Source organism: Doryrhamphus excisus, linkage group LG21, assembly GCF_037039965.1.
Source record: "Doryrhamphus excisus strain RoL-2023G ecotype Guam linkage group LG21, RoL_Dexc_Guam_v1.1, whole genome shotgun sequence".
Taxonomy (NCBI): Eukaryota; Metazoa; Chordata; class Actinopteri; order Syngnathiformes; family Syngnathidae; genus Doryrhamphus; species Doryrhamphus excisus.
Genome location: NC_136377.1, coordinates 14211436 through 14230819, shown reverse-complemented (window position 1 = coordinate 14230819; position 19384 = coordinate 14211436). Strand labels below are relative to the sequence as shown.

Below are 19384 nucleotides of genomic sequence, written 5' to 3'. Positions count from 1 at the left end.
ACCGAGTGTAGTGGGAGGTAGATAAGCTGCTTTGTTGGTATAAAAGGTGACACATTTGAGATGCAATTATGTTTATTTCACAAACTTTATTTCCTACAAAAATAGCTTTCTATTTAAGCACCAGGATTGATGCAGGGAAGTCTCTCTGGCACGTGGATGGCGGCCCTTTAAGCACATTCAGACGATGTACTTGAAGCTGTAAGTGACGTCACAGGAGAGCTTCATGCCTCTGCAGCGGCAGCACAGGTCCTGGCGGTGAGGCCTCCGCATGTTGATATGTCTCTGCTTCTTGTCACAGCTGCAGCACGTCTGAGAGCAGCCCTAAAGAGGAAGAGAGAGGAAGTAGGCACCACCTTGCACATTGCCATCGACAGGCGCAGGTACCTTGCAGATGATGGACTCCACTCTGTAGGGGTTGAAGCCCACCTGACACTTCCGGCAGAGCTGCTTGTAGTACACCTGCAGAGGTGCACGGGACTTCAGCGCCCACGTGGGAAGGTACTTCAAAAATGGAAGAAGCGTTACCTTATTGGTTCCTGAGATGCACCAAACATAAGCACTCTCCCACCGGATGTTACACTTCTTGCAGTGGAAGAAGCCATACCTCTGCTCCAGGAACTACATAGATTTAGGCATATTGACCAGTTCATTCACCACAAAGTCACCTACCTACACTCAAAAAGTACCAACACTTGTTTTTGCTCCATGAGCTGACCTCTTATGTAAAAAAAAAAAAAAAGCCAACAACAAAAGACCACTCCAAAATGTGAAAGCTCACATACAGTGGAACCTCTGTTAGCATCCCCACCAGTTTTCAGTAAGCCATCGTTTCTGGCCTGTTTGTGTAAAGTGTCCACTTACAATGTGATGTTTGGTTTTAGCATTTTTGGCTTTCTGGAACAGGATTGGATTTTACATTTCTTAAGGCAAAAATAACACTAAGCAAAAGTTCCACTGGACATAGACTGAGCATCCCAACCTTTTATTGTGGCCAACCTAAAGCACAAGTGCAATAATCAACATTATTTAGTACATAAAGTCAACTCAAAAATCTTCCAATTCAGCTTTAAAAAAAAAGCAACATGCCAATTACAGGCCCCGGGCCACACTTTAGACACCCATTTGAAGTACTTTTAATTTGAACCTGAAAGTTGGGGCCCCTGTAGGATCCATGGACAGCAGCCTTGTGATCCTCCTCAGTGTCCTGACGCCCCTCCTCGTCATCCTCGTCATCGTCGTAGTGTTCCTGCTCCCCCTCATCGCTGTGCTTTGCAGGCAACCTGTGCTCGAACACCGGGGAGTAGATGGACACAGGCCTGGTGAAGCGTAGGTTGCTCACCTGTGCCGGCGGTGTGCATGGTGCCTTCCCCTCCTCCCGGAGCACTTCTTGGTACTTGGCCAGCCCCGTCTGGTCATGCTCGCCCAGGCAGCAGAACAGCGTCTTAGGGCCCAGCGAGCACTGCACAATTTTGTCCACTTTGGCGTTGACCTGCACGCCGCACTCCCTGGTACTGGTTCTCCTGCCGAGAGGGGCTGGCGAGGGGGTGCTGACCTGGGCCAGAAGGGCCTTGCACAGCTCCAGGTAGTTGAGGCTGTGCGGGGTCACGAAGCGGGCCTCTCGCTTGGCCCAGACACCTCTTCGGCCCAATGGTGGAGGAGGGGGGCACACCAGGTTGCTGCACACATTGTAGGGCGGGCAGGTGGACAGGAAGCCCTCCATCCTGGAGCCATGGAACCTGAGCCGCTTCGTCCCTGTTTGGTTTATAGCTCACCTAATTGGCTGGGATGAGGTTCTTGCAGTGTTGCACCTCTAATTACCTGATTGGTAACAGGGGCGTCCTTTATACGCTTTACCACACATGACCTAGGTTATTTACATACATGTTTGCAATTCTTGAATATAATGTTTTCTGGAAAGTTAACTATTTTAACGTATTGCCTTTGTACTACAAAATTATATTTGACTGTAGTAATTGCCACCCCGACACTCTGTCATATTTTAAGTATTATTCATATTATGTATGTTTAGATGTCTTCTTTTATTGCCTGCAGTGCAGAGGGTACCAGCTATAAAAGCCTGTGTTGGAGCGCCCCCTATAGGCTGTGTTTGCCAGAGACGTAGACAAAGAAAGCAGATGACATCAGCTTTCATTTTCTGGATGCGAATAGAATATTTATATTGTACAGCCCTACACGCGTAGCTTACAGGGAATTTATATTATTGCACCATTATTCTGTTTTCATAACATGTACAAACCTGAGCTCATTCAAAACACGTTCGCCGTTGCGTTCAGGGAATATCGGAATATGTAGCTTCATCTGCCAAAGGAGCGCTCACAAACTCCGAAATGTCAAGTAAAAATAATCTGTCTGTCATAAAAATATATATAGCATATATACAAATGAAATACGACATACGTAATTTATTTCACGTTCTGTAGTTCTACATGTTGGTATTTCTTTGTCCTAAACGAGATCACTATTTTACCAACTTATTTGACGCAAACCAGTAAATTCATGTTAATTTATACTTTCAGCACGGCTTTTAAGATTCAATTCGTGCATTATTTCCACCCATCGGTGACAGAGCAGTTGGTATTGTTCCGGAATGAACAGCATCACGCAAACAGTTTCCGTCTTTGAACGTTCCACAATGTGCCGGCTACTTTCCTCTGAGCGCCTCTAGGGGGCTCTGTACTGCCGTCAACGTTCGCGTATTGGCGCCATTTTGGAGGCAGGAGGGGACAAGCGCTGCAGAGAGGACACTGTTCATCACAATTCATCACAAACAGGTAAATAAATGCACACATTGGCGAGTATATTTGAATCGCGGTGCAGCAAAACATGCAGGCACCGCGGCTAAGAAGTATTTGTGAGCGGCTGTGGAGGGAGGATGGGGGGTTATGCTCGCGAAGGAGCCAGCCGTCTTGCCCTGCTTAAGGCGATACGCAGCCCGCCTTGCTCGGTTGCGGTGTCCGATCCTCCTCGCTGGCTGACCTGGTCCCTCCTCGGGGCTAAACGCTTACTCGTCACGTAGTAGCGGGCGACGCCACACTGTGTCCCCGGTAGCATGTGCTCACTGGACCTCAGGGTGTTTAAATGACCGCGGTCGGTACTCTTTAAGGCAATGTAACGGTCATCCAGCGGGGTGTTTTGTTCCTCGCCGTCCGCCCTGTCATCACTCGGCTAGCAGCATTAGCTCCTCGGCAGCCCTGAGCTGTACTTAGCCGCCTAATGGCTAGCAAGCTAGCAGCTAGCTAGCGACTACTGCTACCCGGATTAGCTACCGTCAACATCAATCATATTCTCTGCTACTACACAATTGCAACGAGCAGCATACCAAACACATTATTTCTAATGTGCTGTAATAATAAATTGATTTTGTTGGCTCATTTTACGAGGGAAAACGTTCAACTTAATGGCGGCTGTTTTGAAGCTACCAACGATCCGCTTTTTCACTGTGGTTATTATGAGCTACTTAAATAAACATACCACTCTGTTTTATTCATGCTAGAGTAACGTTTAGCTGTTTATTCATTCACTGAACAAGGACGTATGAATGTCTTGTGCACATGTGACCAACCGTAACTCCATAATGTAAACATCTGCAGTCAAATGAATGGATGAGCAAGTACGGAGGACCTCGAAAACGGAAGAATACAAAAGTGGAGGAAAACCATGTCAACAAACTTCTTTCTTAACAACCGTTCCATTAATTGAGACTAAGACACCAGAAAACGTGTAAGCAATACCTGGTTTCGGTTCTGTCAACGTCAGTCCAAGGGTTGTGAAGTTAAACTGGTTTAAAGTCTTTGGAAGCCTCTTAAGTGTCTAATGCATGGGTGACCAAACTATGGCGCACAGGCGAAATGCGGCATGGCCCCGCGTTCAAGTCTGAAAATATGGACAATGTCCCGCACACACTATGTCCACTTGTACCTTAGTTTAAATACTAGGCCAAGCTCCTGTCTTGAACAAGGTACAGTTTCCACAAGGAACGTTATCACAAAATAAAAGCTGAATCAGTGGGCGACGTTACTCTTCTTCCAACGGGCTCAAGCCGAGGGAAGCTGTGCCGAGTTGCTGGTAGGTACAGGCAACGTTCACACTGCAGTGTGGCCTGTACCGGATTTTTCATGTCAGTGTGAACGGTACAATTCAGTTTTTATCAAAAGCGACCCATGCCTGGTTTGCATGTCCGATGCTACGGCAGTCTGAATGGTTACGTCGCATATATCCGACCTATACGTCACGGAAAGGCACGTTTGGCAAGACCTGGGCAAAGGTACTCCCAGTTGTCATCCCAAAGTTATTTTTAAAATATGCGCAAATCAACGTCAACATTCAGCCACACGCTCCTCGGAACAGATGTCACAGCAAGTTGCCCATAAACTGCTTGCTTAAATGTTCACTCTGGTTGGACACAAATCTTGAAATTGCCACAAACGCGCCACATAGAGTACAAACCGAGGTATGTTTACTTCTCTAAACACACGCCAGTGCGTATGACTTTAGTGTTTTGTGCACATGTGCATCGCTTCCCTGCAGTAGTTGTTGCTGTAGTACTAGTGGACTAAGTTGTAGTACCAACTGGCAACTACAACACTGACAACTTCAGTAAGCAGTTAGAGCATGGATGCTTAAGCGTTAAAATTAATGTGCTAACAGTTTCCAGTAGGAAACCTTTCTTCATTCAAAGTGCGGGCTGGAGGGGGGGGCAGCACAAATGGTAAAAATAGAACTCAAGGCATATCTAAAGAGGAAAATTTTGAAGCTATTGACGGTAACATTTGTTCTGTCTATAATAGTATACCTTTCTACAAAATACAACAAATATACTCAAATAAAAATGGATGAATGGATGTCAATACTGCACATGTAATGTGGTGGCGGCTTAATTATTAAATAACAGCACTCGAGCCTTTTTAAACTGTCTTTTTAGTGCACACGTCATGAGCAGCTGCTGCTTCTCTCTTCATTTCTCTCTTGTCAAAAGCCAGCCAGTGTTTGTGTCAAGGATGGAGAGTCCTTGTATTTCTGCTCCTTGCAGCCGAGATACACCACACGCCGATGCAGAAAATTCAGGGATACCAATACACTCGTTTGTTCAACCGCTCAGTCGCAGCTGGGGCAGTGTATCCGTTAGTGTTGCACTATTCTGCAAAAATCCTGAATGATGATTTTCTTGCTCAGAATTTACATTGCAACTCTCTGGGATCGTTTCCCCACAAAGCAATTCATAAATAATTGCTGTTTTGTGGTTGAATACAGCCTATTAGTTAGTGAGGGTATACTGGAGCCTATCCCACCCTGGACTGGTCACCAGCCAATGGCAGGGAACATAGACAAAAAGCTATAAACACATCCAACTAATTGTAATTGTTCTTGGCTTAAATTAATAATTTTCAAGCATAAATATGGCTAAATTATGTTAAATACAAATAGAAGGCAGAAGAAGCATTGTAATTGTGAATGCAGTATTCTACATTGGCCACTGGGTGTCAGCAATTGTTTGTCGAGGCAAGGACCAGACATGATCGCCAGGCATTTATTGCAGGTTTAAATGATCTCACGACAGATAAAATAATAACATTTCCGTGTTACCTGCATTCTGGACAGAATTTACTGTTAAACGCCAAATCCTGTGCAAAGTGAAATAATGTATACGCAATGTCATCGTGACGAGAAGGAACGACCATGTGGGGAAGTATTTTCATGGCGGACTGCTTAATCATACCAGGATGTTATAACAAACACCAACTCCCCCCATCTCAAACTGAACTGGTCATTCTTAAGCAGGAGAACACTTCAGCCTTCACACCAATGGTCCTTATAGTGAAGAAGGTGAAGATTCTCCAGCATTGGCCAGCTGACACCAGACATCAACATTATTGAGCATGTTTGGGGTTAAATGGAGGGGAGGCTTGGAAGATGAAATCTGTGAGTCATGCAAGGCTGCTTTATCTGCCATTCTAGAAGATTTTATCAATTAATTATGATGTATGCATGGAGTCCTCCAAACTGATGGGAGTCATGCACAATATTAACTTTTCTTACCAAGACATCCTGACTTTATGTTCTGATGTTTTCAAAGGAAAATCAAATCAAAAAAAAGACTTATTTATTGTTCCTGTAGCTCGGATAAGTGACAACCTTGATCAGGCACTGTATGTATACCACTTGAAAATGCTGAGAAGGTAGAGGACTCTCTACTCCAGTAGATTTTCTTGAGGTTATATACACTAGCTTGTCGGGGTTAGGTTGTTAACCTTTGAATCAAAGAGGAATAGCATGAAAATACTACTCAGTCTAAACGTTGTTCAGTGCTTGGTGTATATCGGTATTTACATAGCCTAATCTTAGAAGCAACAATAGTTGTTACATACCTGATCTCTCTGGTCGCGTTCCAATCATTTGAGTGGTGTCTAAATCTAAATCTACACTCTGCACAACCACCTACCTTTCATGATGCATGTCACATAGGCATCAAAACAAGTCGTTTCGACATCATCATTGTCATATCAGATTTGAAAAATGTACAGTATATTTGTAGCATCTTAGAATTCCCGTAACCCTCGCACAGTCGTATGGTGTTTATATTTAACAGTGTGCTTTCAAATAAGCCGAATTTGACTAAACGGTGTCACTCTGCACTATCAACATGTCACACACACTTTGTCACTATTTATGTTTGATTCCAACTTTTTGTATTCAACTTTGTGTTGTTTGTGTGCCCACTGAGCTTTCCTGGAAAGGGTCCTAGGCTCCAGTATCTCTGACATCGGATGGTGTGCACACACAGCACACAAACGGTCTGCCACGTTGCCTCCTGTTTGTGTTTGTGTGTGCACTGACGGCTAACTTTAGTGCAGACATATCCAAACAAACCATCCGAGCGAGAAAACAGCGCTTCTGCAAAGTTGTTTTTATTGAAGCGCCATTATGTGCTGACATTTGCAATGAGCCAAAACAAGTGAATGACTTGAATAGCACAATATAATGGAACATAAACAGCACAACGTACTGTAAACACTAGAATATCTGTCGTACAGATGTCTGTACACGCGGAGCTCCTTCACTGCTTTGCTTCCTGTTTTAAATCTCTACTCACATGGTCTTCGTCCAGGTAGTGAAGAGCTACAGAGGATGGCTCACTCTAAAGCTCGAGCCACGGACGGGAAGGTCACCTACCCCCCGGGGATCAAGGAGATCGCGGACAAGATCTCCAAGGAGGAAATGGTCCGCAGGCTCAAGGTGAGTCCTGCAGTCGTTGCGTCTCCTCGTGTCTCCTGTTTTTACTGACTGATCTATCATCGTGTCAGATGGTGGTGAAGACCTTCATGGACATGGACCAGGACTCAGAGGAGGAGAAGGAGCTCTACCTGAACCTGGCTCTCCACCTGGCCTCAGACTTCTTCCTAAAGCATCCCGACAAAGACGTGCGCCTGCTGGTGGCGTGCTGCCTGGCCGACATATTCCGGATTTACGCTCCAGAAGCGCCGTACACCTCCCCCGATAAGCTCAAGGTTCCCTCATCTGACATTTTGTACCTGAAGATCACCTGAAGACCAGAGTCAGTGTTGGTATCATGTGTGTCTGTCTCCTCTGCAGGATATTTTCATGTTTATCACCAGACAGCTCAAAGGTCTGGAGGACACAAAAAGCGCACAGTTCAACAGATACTTCTACCTGCTAGAGGTGAGTTATCTCTAATCATAGTTGGCGTTTGATATGCTCGGAAAATGTGCCCACAATAAATGTTTGTCTCTGTTCAGAACATTGCCTGGGTAAAGTCCTACAACATCTGCTTCGAGCTTGAAGACAGCAACGAGATCTTCACCCAACTTTATAGAACCCTCTTCCAGGTCATCAAGTAAGTCAAATTGGACTTTTTTTATTTGTATTTTTTTTATATAATCCTCACAGGCCAGCTTCATCGTTGATGTTCCACACTTGTGTTGTCACAGCAACGGCCACAACCAGAAGGTGCACATGCACATGGTGGACCTGATGAGCTCCATCGTCTGCGAGGGGGACACCGTTTCCCAGGAGCTGCTGGACACTGTCCTGGTCAACTTGGTGCCGGCACACAAGGTAATATGGAAGACACAATAAGGCATCATGACACTTGGTACGTTCCATCCACTGTCATTTAGTGAGCTCCCTGCAGGTGAATAGTGGTATTGCAGCTCCAATGTCATCAGTGCAGACGCAGCCACACTTTTTACAGCGGGGGCCGCATACTGGGGCTCAAATTGTTAAAATGTTGTTTAAGTTATGGTCTTGAATATCCTGGTCAATTTTGTTTTTTGTTTTTTAAAGGTCACAGCAAAGATCAGTTTCTTTACAAACTGTAATTGTTTTCAAATGTTAATTCATTCAGCCTCCTGATGGGGAAAATAATAACTGACTTTTCCTTCCACTCACCTCATACTAAAGTTGACCTTGTCGTTTATTCCTGTGTAGAATTTGAACAAGCAAGCATACGACCTGGCCAAAGCTCTGCTGAAGAGGACCGCTCAGGCGATTGAACCTTATATCACCAACGTAAGGGCTTCTTCAGCGTCTGGATGACGACACACGTGTCGCCTACTAACAGTCCATACCTGCGTCCTCAGTTCTTCAACCAGGTCCTGATGCTGGGGAAGACGTCAGTCAGCGACCTCTCCGAGCACGTCTTCGACCTTATCCTGGAGCTCTACAACATCGACAGTCACCTGCTGCTCTCCGTGCTGCCTCAGCTGGAGTTCAAGCTCAAGGTAGAAGACTTTTCTTTACATTTGTAAACGTCCATGCAGGTTTCAGAAGGAGCAGGCTACAAATGATACAGGCTTACCTTTTTTTCTCATACCACTTTACTATTTTATGGTGGTGTGAGAAAAATATCATGCTGAGGAGCAATCACAATGCAGTCAGACATGCTACGTGTGCACGTGCTTATCTGCAACCGTGTGCATGTGTGCACCCCAAATGTAGCAATTGTTGGCTCCTTTGTTTTTATGTGTGGATTCTGATTTTGTAACCTGCTGTGTTTGCAGCTTTCTGATTCCCATTAAAGAGATAAAGCAGACAGTCAGCTTAATTTTGTCTGCAGTGTCTCAAAGGCATTGGCTTGATGAAGAACACTCATCAAGGCGCTGTACATTGTTGTCCTATTCTCAAAAATAATAGCTGCAATAACCTCACCCCCCCCCCATTCTATCACAGTGGTGGTGCAGCTTGTTGAAGCACTGGGATGTTGCCAAAATTCTGATGCGAAGGACGCTCTCTCTCTCTCTCGCTCTCCTTCCTCTCTGCAGAGTAACGATAATGACGAGAGGCTGCAAGTCGTCAAGCTGCTGGCTAAGATGTTTGGAGCCAAGGACTCCGAGTTGGCGGCGCAGAATAAACCGCTGTGGCACTGCTACCTGGGCAGGTAGAAAGTCCATGCACCAGTGCCACTGCGCTGCTGATTGGGGCCGTGGAAGAGAGAATATCATCGTCTAAATGTGATTTCTGATGTGAACACTTTGCTGTCTTTTGAAGGTTTAACGACATCCACGTTCCCATCAGACTGGAGTGTGTCAAGTTTGCTAGCCACTGTCTCATGAATCATCCAGACCTGGCCAAAGACCTTACAGGTACCTGTATATTATCCCAAGAATATAAAGTTCATGTTATTTTATTTCATTAATTGACCTTTTATTTCCTATACAGCACTAGTGCTATAATGTTATTAAAGCTTCTTAATGATATTTCATGTGTAACCTTATCTTATTTACATCACATTCACATTTGACTATTTTCTGTTCACTCATGCTTTCTTCTCATCCTCCTATCCAGAATACCTAAGGGTCAGGTCACATGACCCAGAGGAGGCCATTCGCCACGATGTCATTGTTTCTATTGTCACCGCCGCCAAGAAGGACTTGTCTCTCGTCAACGACGCCTTGCTCAATTTTGTCAAAGAGCGAACGTTGGACAAGAGAGTAAGAAAGACGTTTATTGTACTGACTTTAGTGTACCAGCCTTTCCTGACTGACAATATCAAGTGTCTCGATTTTGATTGTGTCCGCCATTGCCTCTTTCAGTGGCGTGTGCGTAAGGAGGCCATGATGGGGCTGGCATCCATCTACAGGAAGTACTCGCTGCAGGGCGAGGGAGGGCGTGAGGCGTCCAAGCAGATTTCATGGATCAAAGATAAGCTACTGCACATCTACTACCAGAACAGTATTGACGACAGGTGTGTGCATGTCTCCAGCTGACTTAGTGCCAGTAAGTCGCCAGGAGTAAGAAAGGGACACATTTTCACCCTCTTGACTGCTTTGCGTGTTTCCCAGGCTGCTGGTGGAGCGGGTGTTTGCCCAATATATGGTTCCTCACAACCTGGAGACGGCAGAGAGGATGAAGTGTCTCTACTACCTCTATGCCACCTTGGATACAAACGCTGTCAAGTAAGTGTTCTTTACACTGCAGCTGTCTCACTCTTTTAGCCCCTACAAAACATTTTGGGTAGCTACAAGGCAATCACTTAAGGTTTTATCCGATCCCATTTCAAATTTGACAATAACACTATATTTTTTTTATATATTACATGGGTTTAAGGGTTAAAGTGTATTGTTTCTTCCTTGCAGAGCTCTCAATGAGATGTGGAAGTGTCAAAATCTGCTGAGGCATCATGTCAAAGATCTGCTGGACCTCGTCAAAAAACCCAAGGTCACCACCAGGACTTGAAAAAGACAGGCTGATGATTTAATCTGCTTTTATTTCATGTGCTTTTATTGGCTTGTTTACAGTCTGAATCATCCAGCAAGGCCGTTTTTGCCAAAGTCATGGTCATCACAAGTAAGGAAACTTCTCTGGAATTCAAACAGTTCTTGGCGCAAAGTGCCACTCACACTGGCTCCGGCGGAAACTGCTCACGAGAGGGGTTCAGAGTTCACGCATATGGCTATTCCGGCATCTGTGACGTCTGCGGCACCCCAGAAAAGTTAGAACATGAACGCAGATGGAGCAGTGCCACACAGAGCTGGTGTAAGCCTACAGCAGGCATTTCAATCTTACGGAATGCTTCTGGCGGGTGTTCCAGCAATGGGCGTTGACACAAAAAGCCGGAATAGCATATAAAAATATGACAAATGACAGAAATTCAACCAAAACTACACCTTAACAATCCAATAGAGTCATTGGACATTTTCGTGTGGGACAATTCTCTGCACTCCTTCCTTCCTGACTGGTTTCAGTGATGAAAAGCGCAAAAACTGCAAATATTTCAACATTTGAGCACACATCTGAAACAGGAAATATTGCTTTCTCTTTATTTTTCACAACAAAAATAAGATTAACAGTAACCTCTTTTGGTGTCATGAGAACTTCAAAGACTTTAATGATGCAGTTTGAAGTCGCATGTTGAAACCAGCATAATAATACCAAGATGCCATGTCATGCTACACCTGCATAGCAGATACTAAGTCGCGACTTCATAAGAGTTAAATAGTATGGCAGTAAACCTCACATTCTGTGTGTGTGTGTGTCTGTCTCAGGGAACCTTCCAGACCCAGGGAAGGCCCAGGACTTTGTCAAGAAGTTGGCTCAGGTCCTGGAGGATGATGAGAGAATCAGAGACCAGCTGGAGACTTTGGTCAGCCCCTCATGCTCCTGTAAGCAGGCGGAGGTTTGCGTGGTGAGTAGGGCTCCATTCACACTCCAACCCTGTTGGTCATTATGACACGTTGGCACTGGTTTCAGTGTTGATTGTGTTTTTGTAACCTGCCATGCAGCGAGACATCACTAAAAAGCTTGGCAGCCCCAAACAGCCCAGCAATCCCTTCTTGGAGATGGTCAAGTTCCTACTGGAGAGAATCGCTCCTGTACACATCGACACCGAGTCCATCAGGTAGTGTCCATGTTTGCATATGAGACCACTGCAACTCTTCAGTATCTTCTGCCTGTGACTGAGCCTTCTCTTTGTCTGTGGTCTTCTGCCAGTGCTCTGATAAAACAGGTGAACAAATCCATTGAAGGAACAGCTGACGACGACGAGGAGGGCGTTCCAACGGACAGTGCCATCAGGGCCGGACTGGAACTGCTGAAGGTAAAGCTCCGCTTGTCTTTCATTGACATACTACTACTTAACGTAAAACCCATAAACGGTTCATATAAATCTAATATAAAGTACTGAGGCTGAAGCCCCTGTGTTGTCATTCCACTCAGGTGTTGTCCTTCACACACCCGGTGTCCTTCCACTCTGCCGAGACATTTGAGTCTCTGCTGGGCTGCTTGAAGATGGATGACGAGAAGGTGGCCGAGGCTGCCCTGCAGATCTTCAAGAACACGGGGAGCAAGATGGAGGAGAGTTTCCCTCACATCAAATCGTACGTGTCGCGATTCATTTTTTTGTTAGCTTTTTTGCATTTCAAATTTTAAGGTAGATTGGGTACATTAGGAATCTTGAAATCACATTTGGAAGTCAGCATCTGCTCGCTGTACTTAAATAGAACGGGCTTCCCCTCCATTGGCATGATGGGAAGAGGTGGGTCACCACTGCGTTAACTCTCCCCTTTGTTTTGCTCCCTCTAGTGTTTTGCTGCCAGTACTGCAGGCCAAAGCCAAGCGTGGCCCCCCTCGTCAGGCCAAGTACTCCATCCATTGCATCAACGCTATGTTCACCAACAGAGACACACACTTTGCTCAGATCTTTGAGGTCAGTCTTTGCTTTGTTTCTTTTCGTTGCTCCCCATCGCTGTTCATTTATGTGTATATATTTGCACACGTGTGTAGCCACTACACAAAGGTCTGGACCCGGCCAATCTGGAGCAGCTCATCACCCCTCTGACCACCTTAGGTCACTTGGCCCAGCTGGCCCCAGAACAGTTTGCTGCTCCTCTCAAGTCGCTGGTGGCCAACTTCATAGTGAAAGATCTGCTCATGAACGACAGGGTACTGATGACGTTTCAGGCAGTGGTTCTCAACTGGTTTGTCTGCAGGACCCACCATCACCCCTTAATGACAAGCGCTGACCAAATTGCGTAGATTCTCGAATTTCTCACGATGTTTTTACCAAATACTTCCTCCCTCTCCCGCTCAAGGTTATCAAAGTTGCCCAGAAACATGGCACACGCAACAGACAAGAACGTAAGGCCCATCCAGGACCCACTTTTGGGTCAAGATCCACCAGTTGAGAATCACTGATTTAGTCAATTGTTTTCATGAGTCAACAATATTAACAATATATTATAAAAACATGTACAAACATTTGAATATTGCTTTGTGTTGGTAGATGCCAGGCAAGAAGACGACCAAACTTTGGGTTCCTGATGACGAAGTTTCTCCTGAGACCATGGCAAAGGTGAGTTTGTGTCCTTCAAGGTGGACATTGTAAACAAAAAAAAAGGTGTGATGTGTAAACCAAGTTGTCTTAATTCATTTGCAATCAATCCTCCTCCGTGTTGCAGATCCAGGGCATCAAGCTGATGGTGAGGTGGTTGCTAGGAGTGAAGAACAACCAGAGCAAGTCAGGCAACTCCACGCTCCGCATGTTGACCGCTATTCTGCACAGTGATGGAGATCTCACTGAGCAAGGCAGGATGGGGTAAATCTTGATTTAACTATAAATCATTCAGAGTTCATCAGACGCTTTTGTGATCTTGGCATGTGCACAAGTCAGGCTGCTGCTGTTTTAATTATTTGTGATTGCTTCCCAGCAAACCAGACATGTCCAGGTTACGACTCGCGGCCGCCTGCGCCCTCTTGAAGCTGGCCCAGGAGCCGTGTTATCATAAAATAATCACACTGGAGCAGTATCAGCTGTGCGCGCTCGTCATCAACGTACGTCGTATTTTGATAAACTGCGTCTCCCTTCCTCCTCTTTGCCTCGCTCACCAACATGGCCGTTTTCTGTCTTTCAGGACGAGTGTTACCAGGTGCGTCAGTGCTTCTCCCAGAAGCTCCATCGGGGCCTTTGCCGCCTGCGCCTGCCTCTGGAATACATGGCCGTATTCGCTCTGTGCGCCAAGGACCCGGTCAAAGAGAGGCGAGCACATGCGCGACAGTGCTTGGTGAAGAATGTCAACATACGGCGCGAGTACCTCAAGCAGCACGCCGCCATCAGTGGTACGGAAATACGACAAGATGATGAACACTGATGTCATTGATGGAAAAATAAGGATGAGGGTGTTTGTTGTTGGAAACAGACAAGCTGTTCTCACTGCTGCCGGAGTACGTGGTGCCCTACACCATCCACCTGCTGGCACATGACCCCGACTACGTCAAAGTGCAGGACATCGACCAGCTCAAGGACATCAAAGAGTGAGTTGTGCAGAACCGAAGCTCCCCCATCACCATATTTGGACATGTTCTAAATGGCGCCTCCTTCTTAGAGCTCTTTGGTTCGTCCTGGAGATCATCATGGCCAAGAATGAGAACAACAGCCACGCCTTCATCAGGAAAATGGTGGAGAACATAAAGCAGACGAAAGACGCTCAGGCACCCGGCGACACCAAAACCAACGAGGTACATTGCACGCCTCCATCATCACACGTTGTGATGTCCACACGTTGACTGCACACGGCTGACCAAGCACACACACGCCTTCCTTCCACAGAAACTGTACACAGTGTGTGACGTCGCCATGCACATCATCATGTCCAAGAGCACCACCTACAGCCTGGAGTCCCCCAAAGACCCCGTGCTGCCCTCCACCTTCTTCACCAAGCCTGACAAGGTTGTCACCATGACATAGTATAGTCTACTAGGATGTTAGCACATATTGTTAAAAAAGAAATACATGTTTTTTGTTTCAGAATTTCAGCAACACAAAAAATTATCTTCCGCCCGAGATGAAGTCCTTCTTTGTGCCAGGAAAGGTGAGTGTCCTCAAACCTCAAATCAAGTCCAGCTTGTCTGTCGTCGTCGTAAGATCAAACTGTCCATGCAGCCCAAGTCAGCCAACGTCCTGGGTGCCGTCAACAAGCCGCTGGCATCCGCCGGCAAGCAGATCCAGAGCAAAGCTTCCCGCATGGAGACGGCCAGCAACGACGACTCCTCGTCCAACCCCGGCTCTCCACAGCGTGGCAAGACCAGGTGCAGTAGCTGCTCACGAGCCTGCAACCAAACGCCAGGTGACGGCAAGATCTGAATTGTTGGGTGTTTTTTATTTTTTGTAATTTAGGCTCGACAGCACAGAAATGGACCACAGTGAAAACGAAGACTTCAGCAGGAAGCGAGCAGACAGCACAGACAAGGTAGGACAAGGCTGGAGTCCACATTTGGACTGTGGATGTACGCACATTCATCACAAGTTTCTGGATTTTTGTTGATCACCTGTGCAGCCTGTAGCGATCCCTTTTCGGCAGCGTCGTCCTCCCACTTACCTGCCAACACGTGCCATGAAAAATATCTTAGGGGCTTATCACATGAAGCTTTAATTTAATATGGGATTTGAAGAACAAATACTTGGTGGAGTATGGTGAGTGTTCCATAGCTCACGGTGTGCTATTGCAGCTGAAACGCTGGACAAGCAGTGGTGGAAGACACTGGGTTGGCCGACTGCCCTCTCACTTGGAACCCACCTACAGTATGTTGTTATTGGAAAGTCCTGGTAGACCTCCAACAAGTTTACTCTATCTCACATCCGAAAACACAGCATGGGGTATGGCGCTCGAAGGAGTATTGATTGGTTAATACAAGCTGGGAGCAAGAATAAACGTACCTCTCTTCCTTATTTCACTGAAAACCTACATGGTAAAACTCTCTCTTACATGCTCCCTCAACACGGGGAAAACACACTCGTAGAGCCTGAGTTGTACTACCATGCTCTGCTAAACTAAGCTAACCCAACTAGCTGCTATTAGCAAGAGGCATTTTTCCACCGCTGTTTCCGGCCGCCATATCATCATGTTTAGTTTAGGGGGGGGGGTGTTAGTGTTTGTAATGACATTGTGTGGTCTGCCGGTGAAATGCTTCTGACCACTTTGGTAGAGAGGGGAGGAAATCGAACACGCATGCACACCTCAGTTATCGTGCAATGAATTGATTTATTCATTCACGTATGACATGTAGCTTGACCGCATGACAGCAGCTGAGCTATATTCTTCACCTCTTCTTTCTTGCAGGAGAGCGAAAAGCCCCGAGGACGTAAACGCGGCATCACAGCGAGTGACGACACGGACAACAAGCCCAAACGCGGCCGTAAGAAGGCGGCGGCTGCCAACACCACCGCAGAGTCCGAGGACCAGTGGGACGAAGACAACCGACCGGAGGACGAGCAAAACAGCCCACCCAAAAAGGGACGCAGGGGGCGGCCCCCAAAGTCCACGACGGCCAACCAGGACACGCCCGCCAAAGGGAAGAGGGGGCGAAAGAAAGCGGCGCCTCCTCCAGAGGACGACGAGGAGGAAGAGGAGGAGGAGAGGCCAGAAGAGGAGGCGGACGAGGAGGAAGACGAAGATGTGAGCAGTGAAAATATGGAGGTGAAAACCAAAGGAGGACGCCAGGCTCGCACGCCGCGACGATCACAAGGGTGAGGATTGATACTTGACTTCTCCTCCTCCCAGGAGGTTGACAACATGTTTACATTGTGTTTGTCTACTCGGCAGCACCGACTCTGTATCAGAGTCCACACCTCAGAAGAGGAGAGGACGACCACCCAAGTCAGCTCAGACGCCCGCCAAGAAGCCGACGTAAGACACTTTGGTCCACATGGTCCATTTGTATGCATGACCAGGAACATGTCACATTACGGTTTCTCTTTGCTTTGCTGGTGTTTGTGGTGTTTTCATGTCAAACGTCCCGGCGGGTCTGTACTTGGATTCTGTTGGTAGGATAACCTGGGGCAAAAATATCCCAATTTCACGGCTCTACTGTTACTGATGTATCATGATATGAGGATATAGAAAATGGAAATTCAGCAGAGTCTGGTATAAAAAGCTATAAAAATGAAATGCACTTGTCTCAAATAGAAAAGCACATTTATTTATTGGTAGGAGAGGCTAACTTTTCTTATGGGATGTCAGCCTATGCATATATTGCTACTAAATCTTGTAAAAAAAAAACTGCAATAACTGTGCTTGTGATGAAGGAAGATGTAGTCACCCATGCCATTCCGACATATATACATTCCGACACATATGCATACAGATATTTAGCATGACACTATTGTTTTGTTTACGCAGATGTGCGTATTTAACGTGCTTCTCAGATTTTTTAACTCGGAATTTCCATGTCGTTATGGAGCACTGGCAAACGAGCGGTCATTTTTCAAATACGGTTCATGTCTTTGTGACTTGAGCTTATTATTTCCTTGACCGGATGTCCATGCAGTGCATTTACACAACACTCTTGTGTTTAATTTCAGGCGTGGAGGACGCTCCAAGTCAGCCGCTAAAGACGACTCTGAGGAAGAAGAGGAGCAAGAGGAAGAAGAGCAGGACGATGAGCCCACACCAAGGGTATGCAAAAATAAAATACTGCTATGTATACTTGCGTAGAGCACGTTTCGGCATTACATATTTATGTAAACGTGAACGTAACGTAAACGTGACTCGACGCTGGCGCTAACCAGCTGTTTTGTGGTTCAGGGTCGTAAGAAAGCTGCCGGGCGAAGAAGATGAGCCAGCGGGGCGATGTAGAGCGATGGAGTGACGTATGGAATGAATTATGGACATAGAACTTTTTCAACTTTTCATACCCAGTTGCTGCCACTGTTACACACACTCACACACACACACACACTCACACACACACACATACACTTGCATCCACCACGTGCACACTACATCCTGTGTTGCTGCGCTGTGGCTCGTCGCATTGTGTCGCGTGGTGTTGTTGTTGGCCACCTTAGCTTAGACATGGTTTGGAGAGAACGTGTGCTTGTAAATAGTCTCTTTTTGTGCGTTTCATGTTCTGTTTTGTCGTGTCGGATGCTGACTGGAGGGGAGGCTGGCGTTGTTGTTGTTGTTATTGTTATTATTATTATTATTATTATTATTAAAAAACAAACAAACGTTCTCCCATAAAGCGGCCCCCACCTCCTGAGATTAACCTGTTTTTTTTGTGATGTTGTCTCATTTTAAACATTGCCTTTTTGTTTACAGCCCTGTACATTAATACCTTTTTTACCGTGTATTAAAAAATGTACAAACAAAATATCCCAGGCCTGTCCACATGGAGTTTCATCTGGATGCAAATCACCTTTTTTAGGTTTGTTCTCGCTTAACATGCCCTCAAACAAACAAAAAACCTGCTGAATTGGTGCTCATTTAGAATACATCAAAGAAATAAAAATGAGTTATTCAATTGGATGCAATATTTGATAACATTTATGTACAGGGTGTCCCTCATGGATATAAATAAGATAAGGCCTATACTGTAATATACATACAGTATATCAGGGGTGTCCAAACGTGTTACACCAAGGGCCACACAAGAATTATAGGATGCCTTTTTGTGTTTATAAAGCACACCAAGTGGTTAAATATACTTGACTACGTACACAATCCAGTCTAAGACTATTTGTATTGTTATCCAAAAATCTAATTAATATAGTTTTGATACATAATTCTGTGAAGTAGACTGGATTACTTAAAGTAGATGGCTGCTATGTCGTTCTTTTATTATGCTCATTTTATTGTGAAGCCCTGAAGAGGAGCTACACACAATAACCCTCATAGAAAACTTTCTAGATCTTCCAGATTGTGCACCTCTTCCTGCAGTGTTTCCATGGACTTCTGACCCCCGGCCCTCCTCTCGTACGCCCACTCACGTGTTTACCGAGTACATGCAATCTGCAGTCCATATAAGGAAGTCCGGGTTGCATTGACGTCAGCCACCCAAAACATCTTTCAGGGCTCACTTCATTATCTGGACCTTTGGCATTGTTTAACACGAGAATACAAGCATTCTAACTATTTATTGGTCAGAAAACTTGGAAAAGCATCATAGGTGTCCTTTAAAGGTTTTTAATTTGAGATTGTTGAACGCATAAATCAAGGTCAATGCTTTTTGTTTTTGTCCATTTTTCAGTGTCGCCCTCATCATCCTCCCCAGTGTTTTGATGCAGGTCATGTTTATGTGCCTCGTTTTGTTTTTTCATTTTTGAAATAGGCCATCGGCTAACAAAAAAAAAACAAGTCGTGGGCCTGAGGTGGCCCTTGGGCTGGACTTTGGACACCACTGATATACGTTAAACACAATAAGATGTTTTCTGAAATATTTAAAAGTCAATAATTTGTTTAAAAAAGACCAATATACATACTTTGGTCTACTTTAGCCCCCCCCCTTTAGAAATAGCTCTAGCAAATGTTCCTTTGTACACTTGAAAATGATCAATACCGCACATGAAGATCCACAAGGGGGCAGAAGAGTAAAGGTTTTTTTTCACCTTTTAATTTCTCCAGGACGAAAGTTA

General features: G+C 45.5%; 2 protein-coding genes across 3 annotated transcripts; one reads left to right on the top strand and one right to left on the bottom strand.

Moving 5' to 3' along the window:
• Positions 1 to 54: 54 nt before the first annotated feature.
• Positions 55 to 3209, bottom strand: zar1l (zygote arrest 1-like). Of its 2 annotated transcripts, XM_058086065.2 has the most exons (4): positions 1145 to 1929; positions 526 to 618; positions 385 to 459; positions 55 to 321 (listed from the first exon to the last, which is right to left on the bottom strand). In XM_058086065.2, the coding sequence occupies exons 1-4, from the start codon at positions 1718 to 1720 to the stop codon at positions 178 to 180; spliced, it is 888 nt and encodes a 295-aa protein (XP_057942048.2). In that variant the 5' UTR covers positions 1721 to 1929; the 3' UTR covers positions 55 to 177. The 2 variants fall into 2 exon arrangements, with proteins under 2 accessions (XP_057942048.2, XP_078643904.1); XM_078787778.1 differs by lacking the exon at positions 526 to 618 and having other exon boundaries at positions 385 to 501; positions 1145 to 3209.
• pds5b (PDS5 cohesin associated factor B) lies at positions 2634 to 17961 on the top strand. Its single transcript, XM_058086062.2, has 35 exons — positions 2634 to 2792; positions 7127 to 7254; positions 7323 to 7526; positions 7612 to 7698; positions 7776 to 7873; positions 7968 to 8094; positions 8467 to 8547; positions 8619 to 8759; positions 9300 to 9415; positions 9526 to 9620; positions 9823 to 9968; positions 10071 to 10222; positions 10320 to 10433; positions 10614 to 10695; positions 10776 to 10824; positions 11523 to 11662; positions 11760 to 11875; positions 11968 to 12073; positions 12193 to 12353; positions 12559 to 12682; positions 12760 to 12918; positions 13259 to 13327; positions 13434 to 13570; positions 13683 to 13806; positions 13887 to 14091; positions 14172 to 14286; positions 14358 to 14490; positions 14582 to 14701; positions 14781 to 14843; positions 14915 to 15060; positions 15149 to 15221; positions 16092 to 16498; positions 16575 to 16658; positions 17333 to 17426; positions 17556 to 17961. The coding sequence occupies exons 2-35, from the start codon at positions 7147 to 7149 to the stop codon at positions 17586 to 17588; spliced, it is 4209 nt and encodes a 1402-aa protein (XP_057942045.2). The 5' UTR covers positions 2634 to 2792; positions 7127 to 7146; the 3' UTR covers positions 17589 to 17961.
• Positions 17962 to 19384: the final 1423 nt, after the last annotated feature.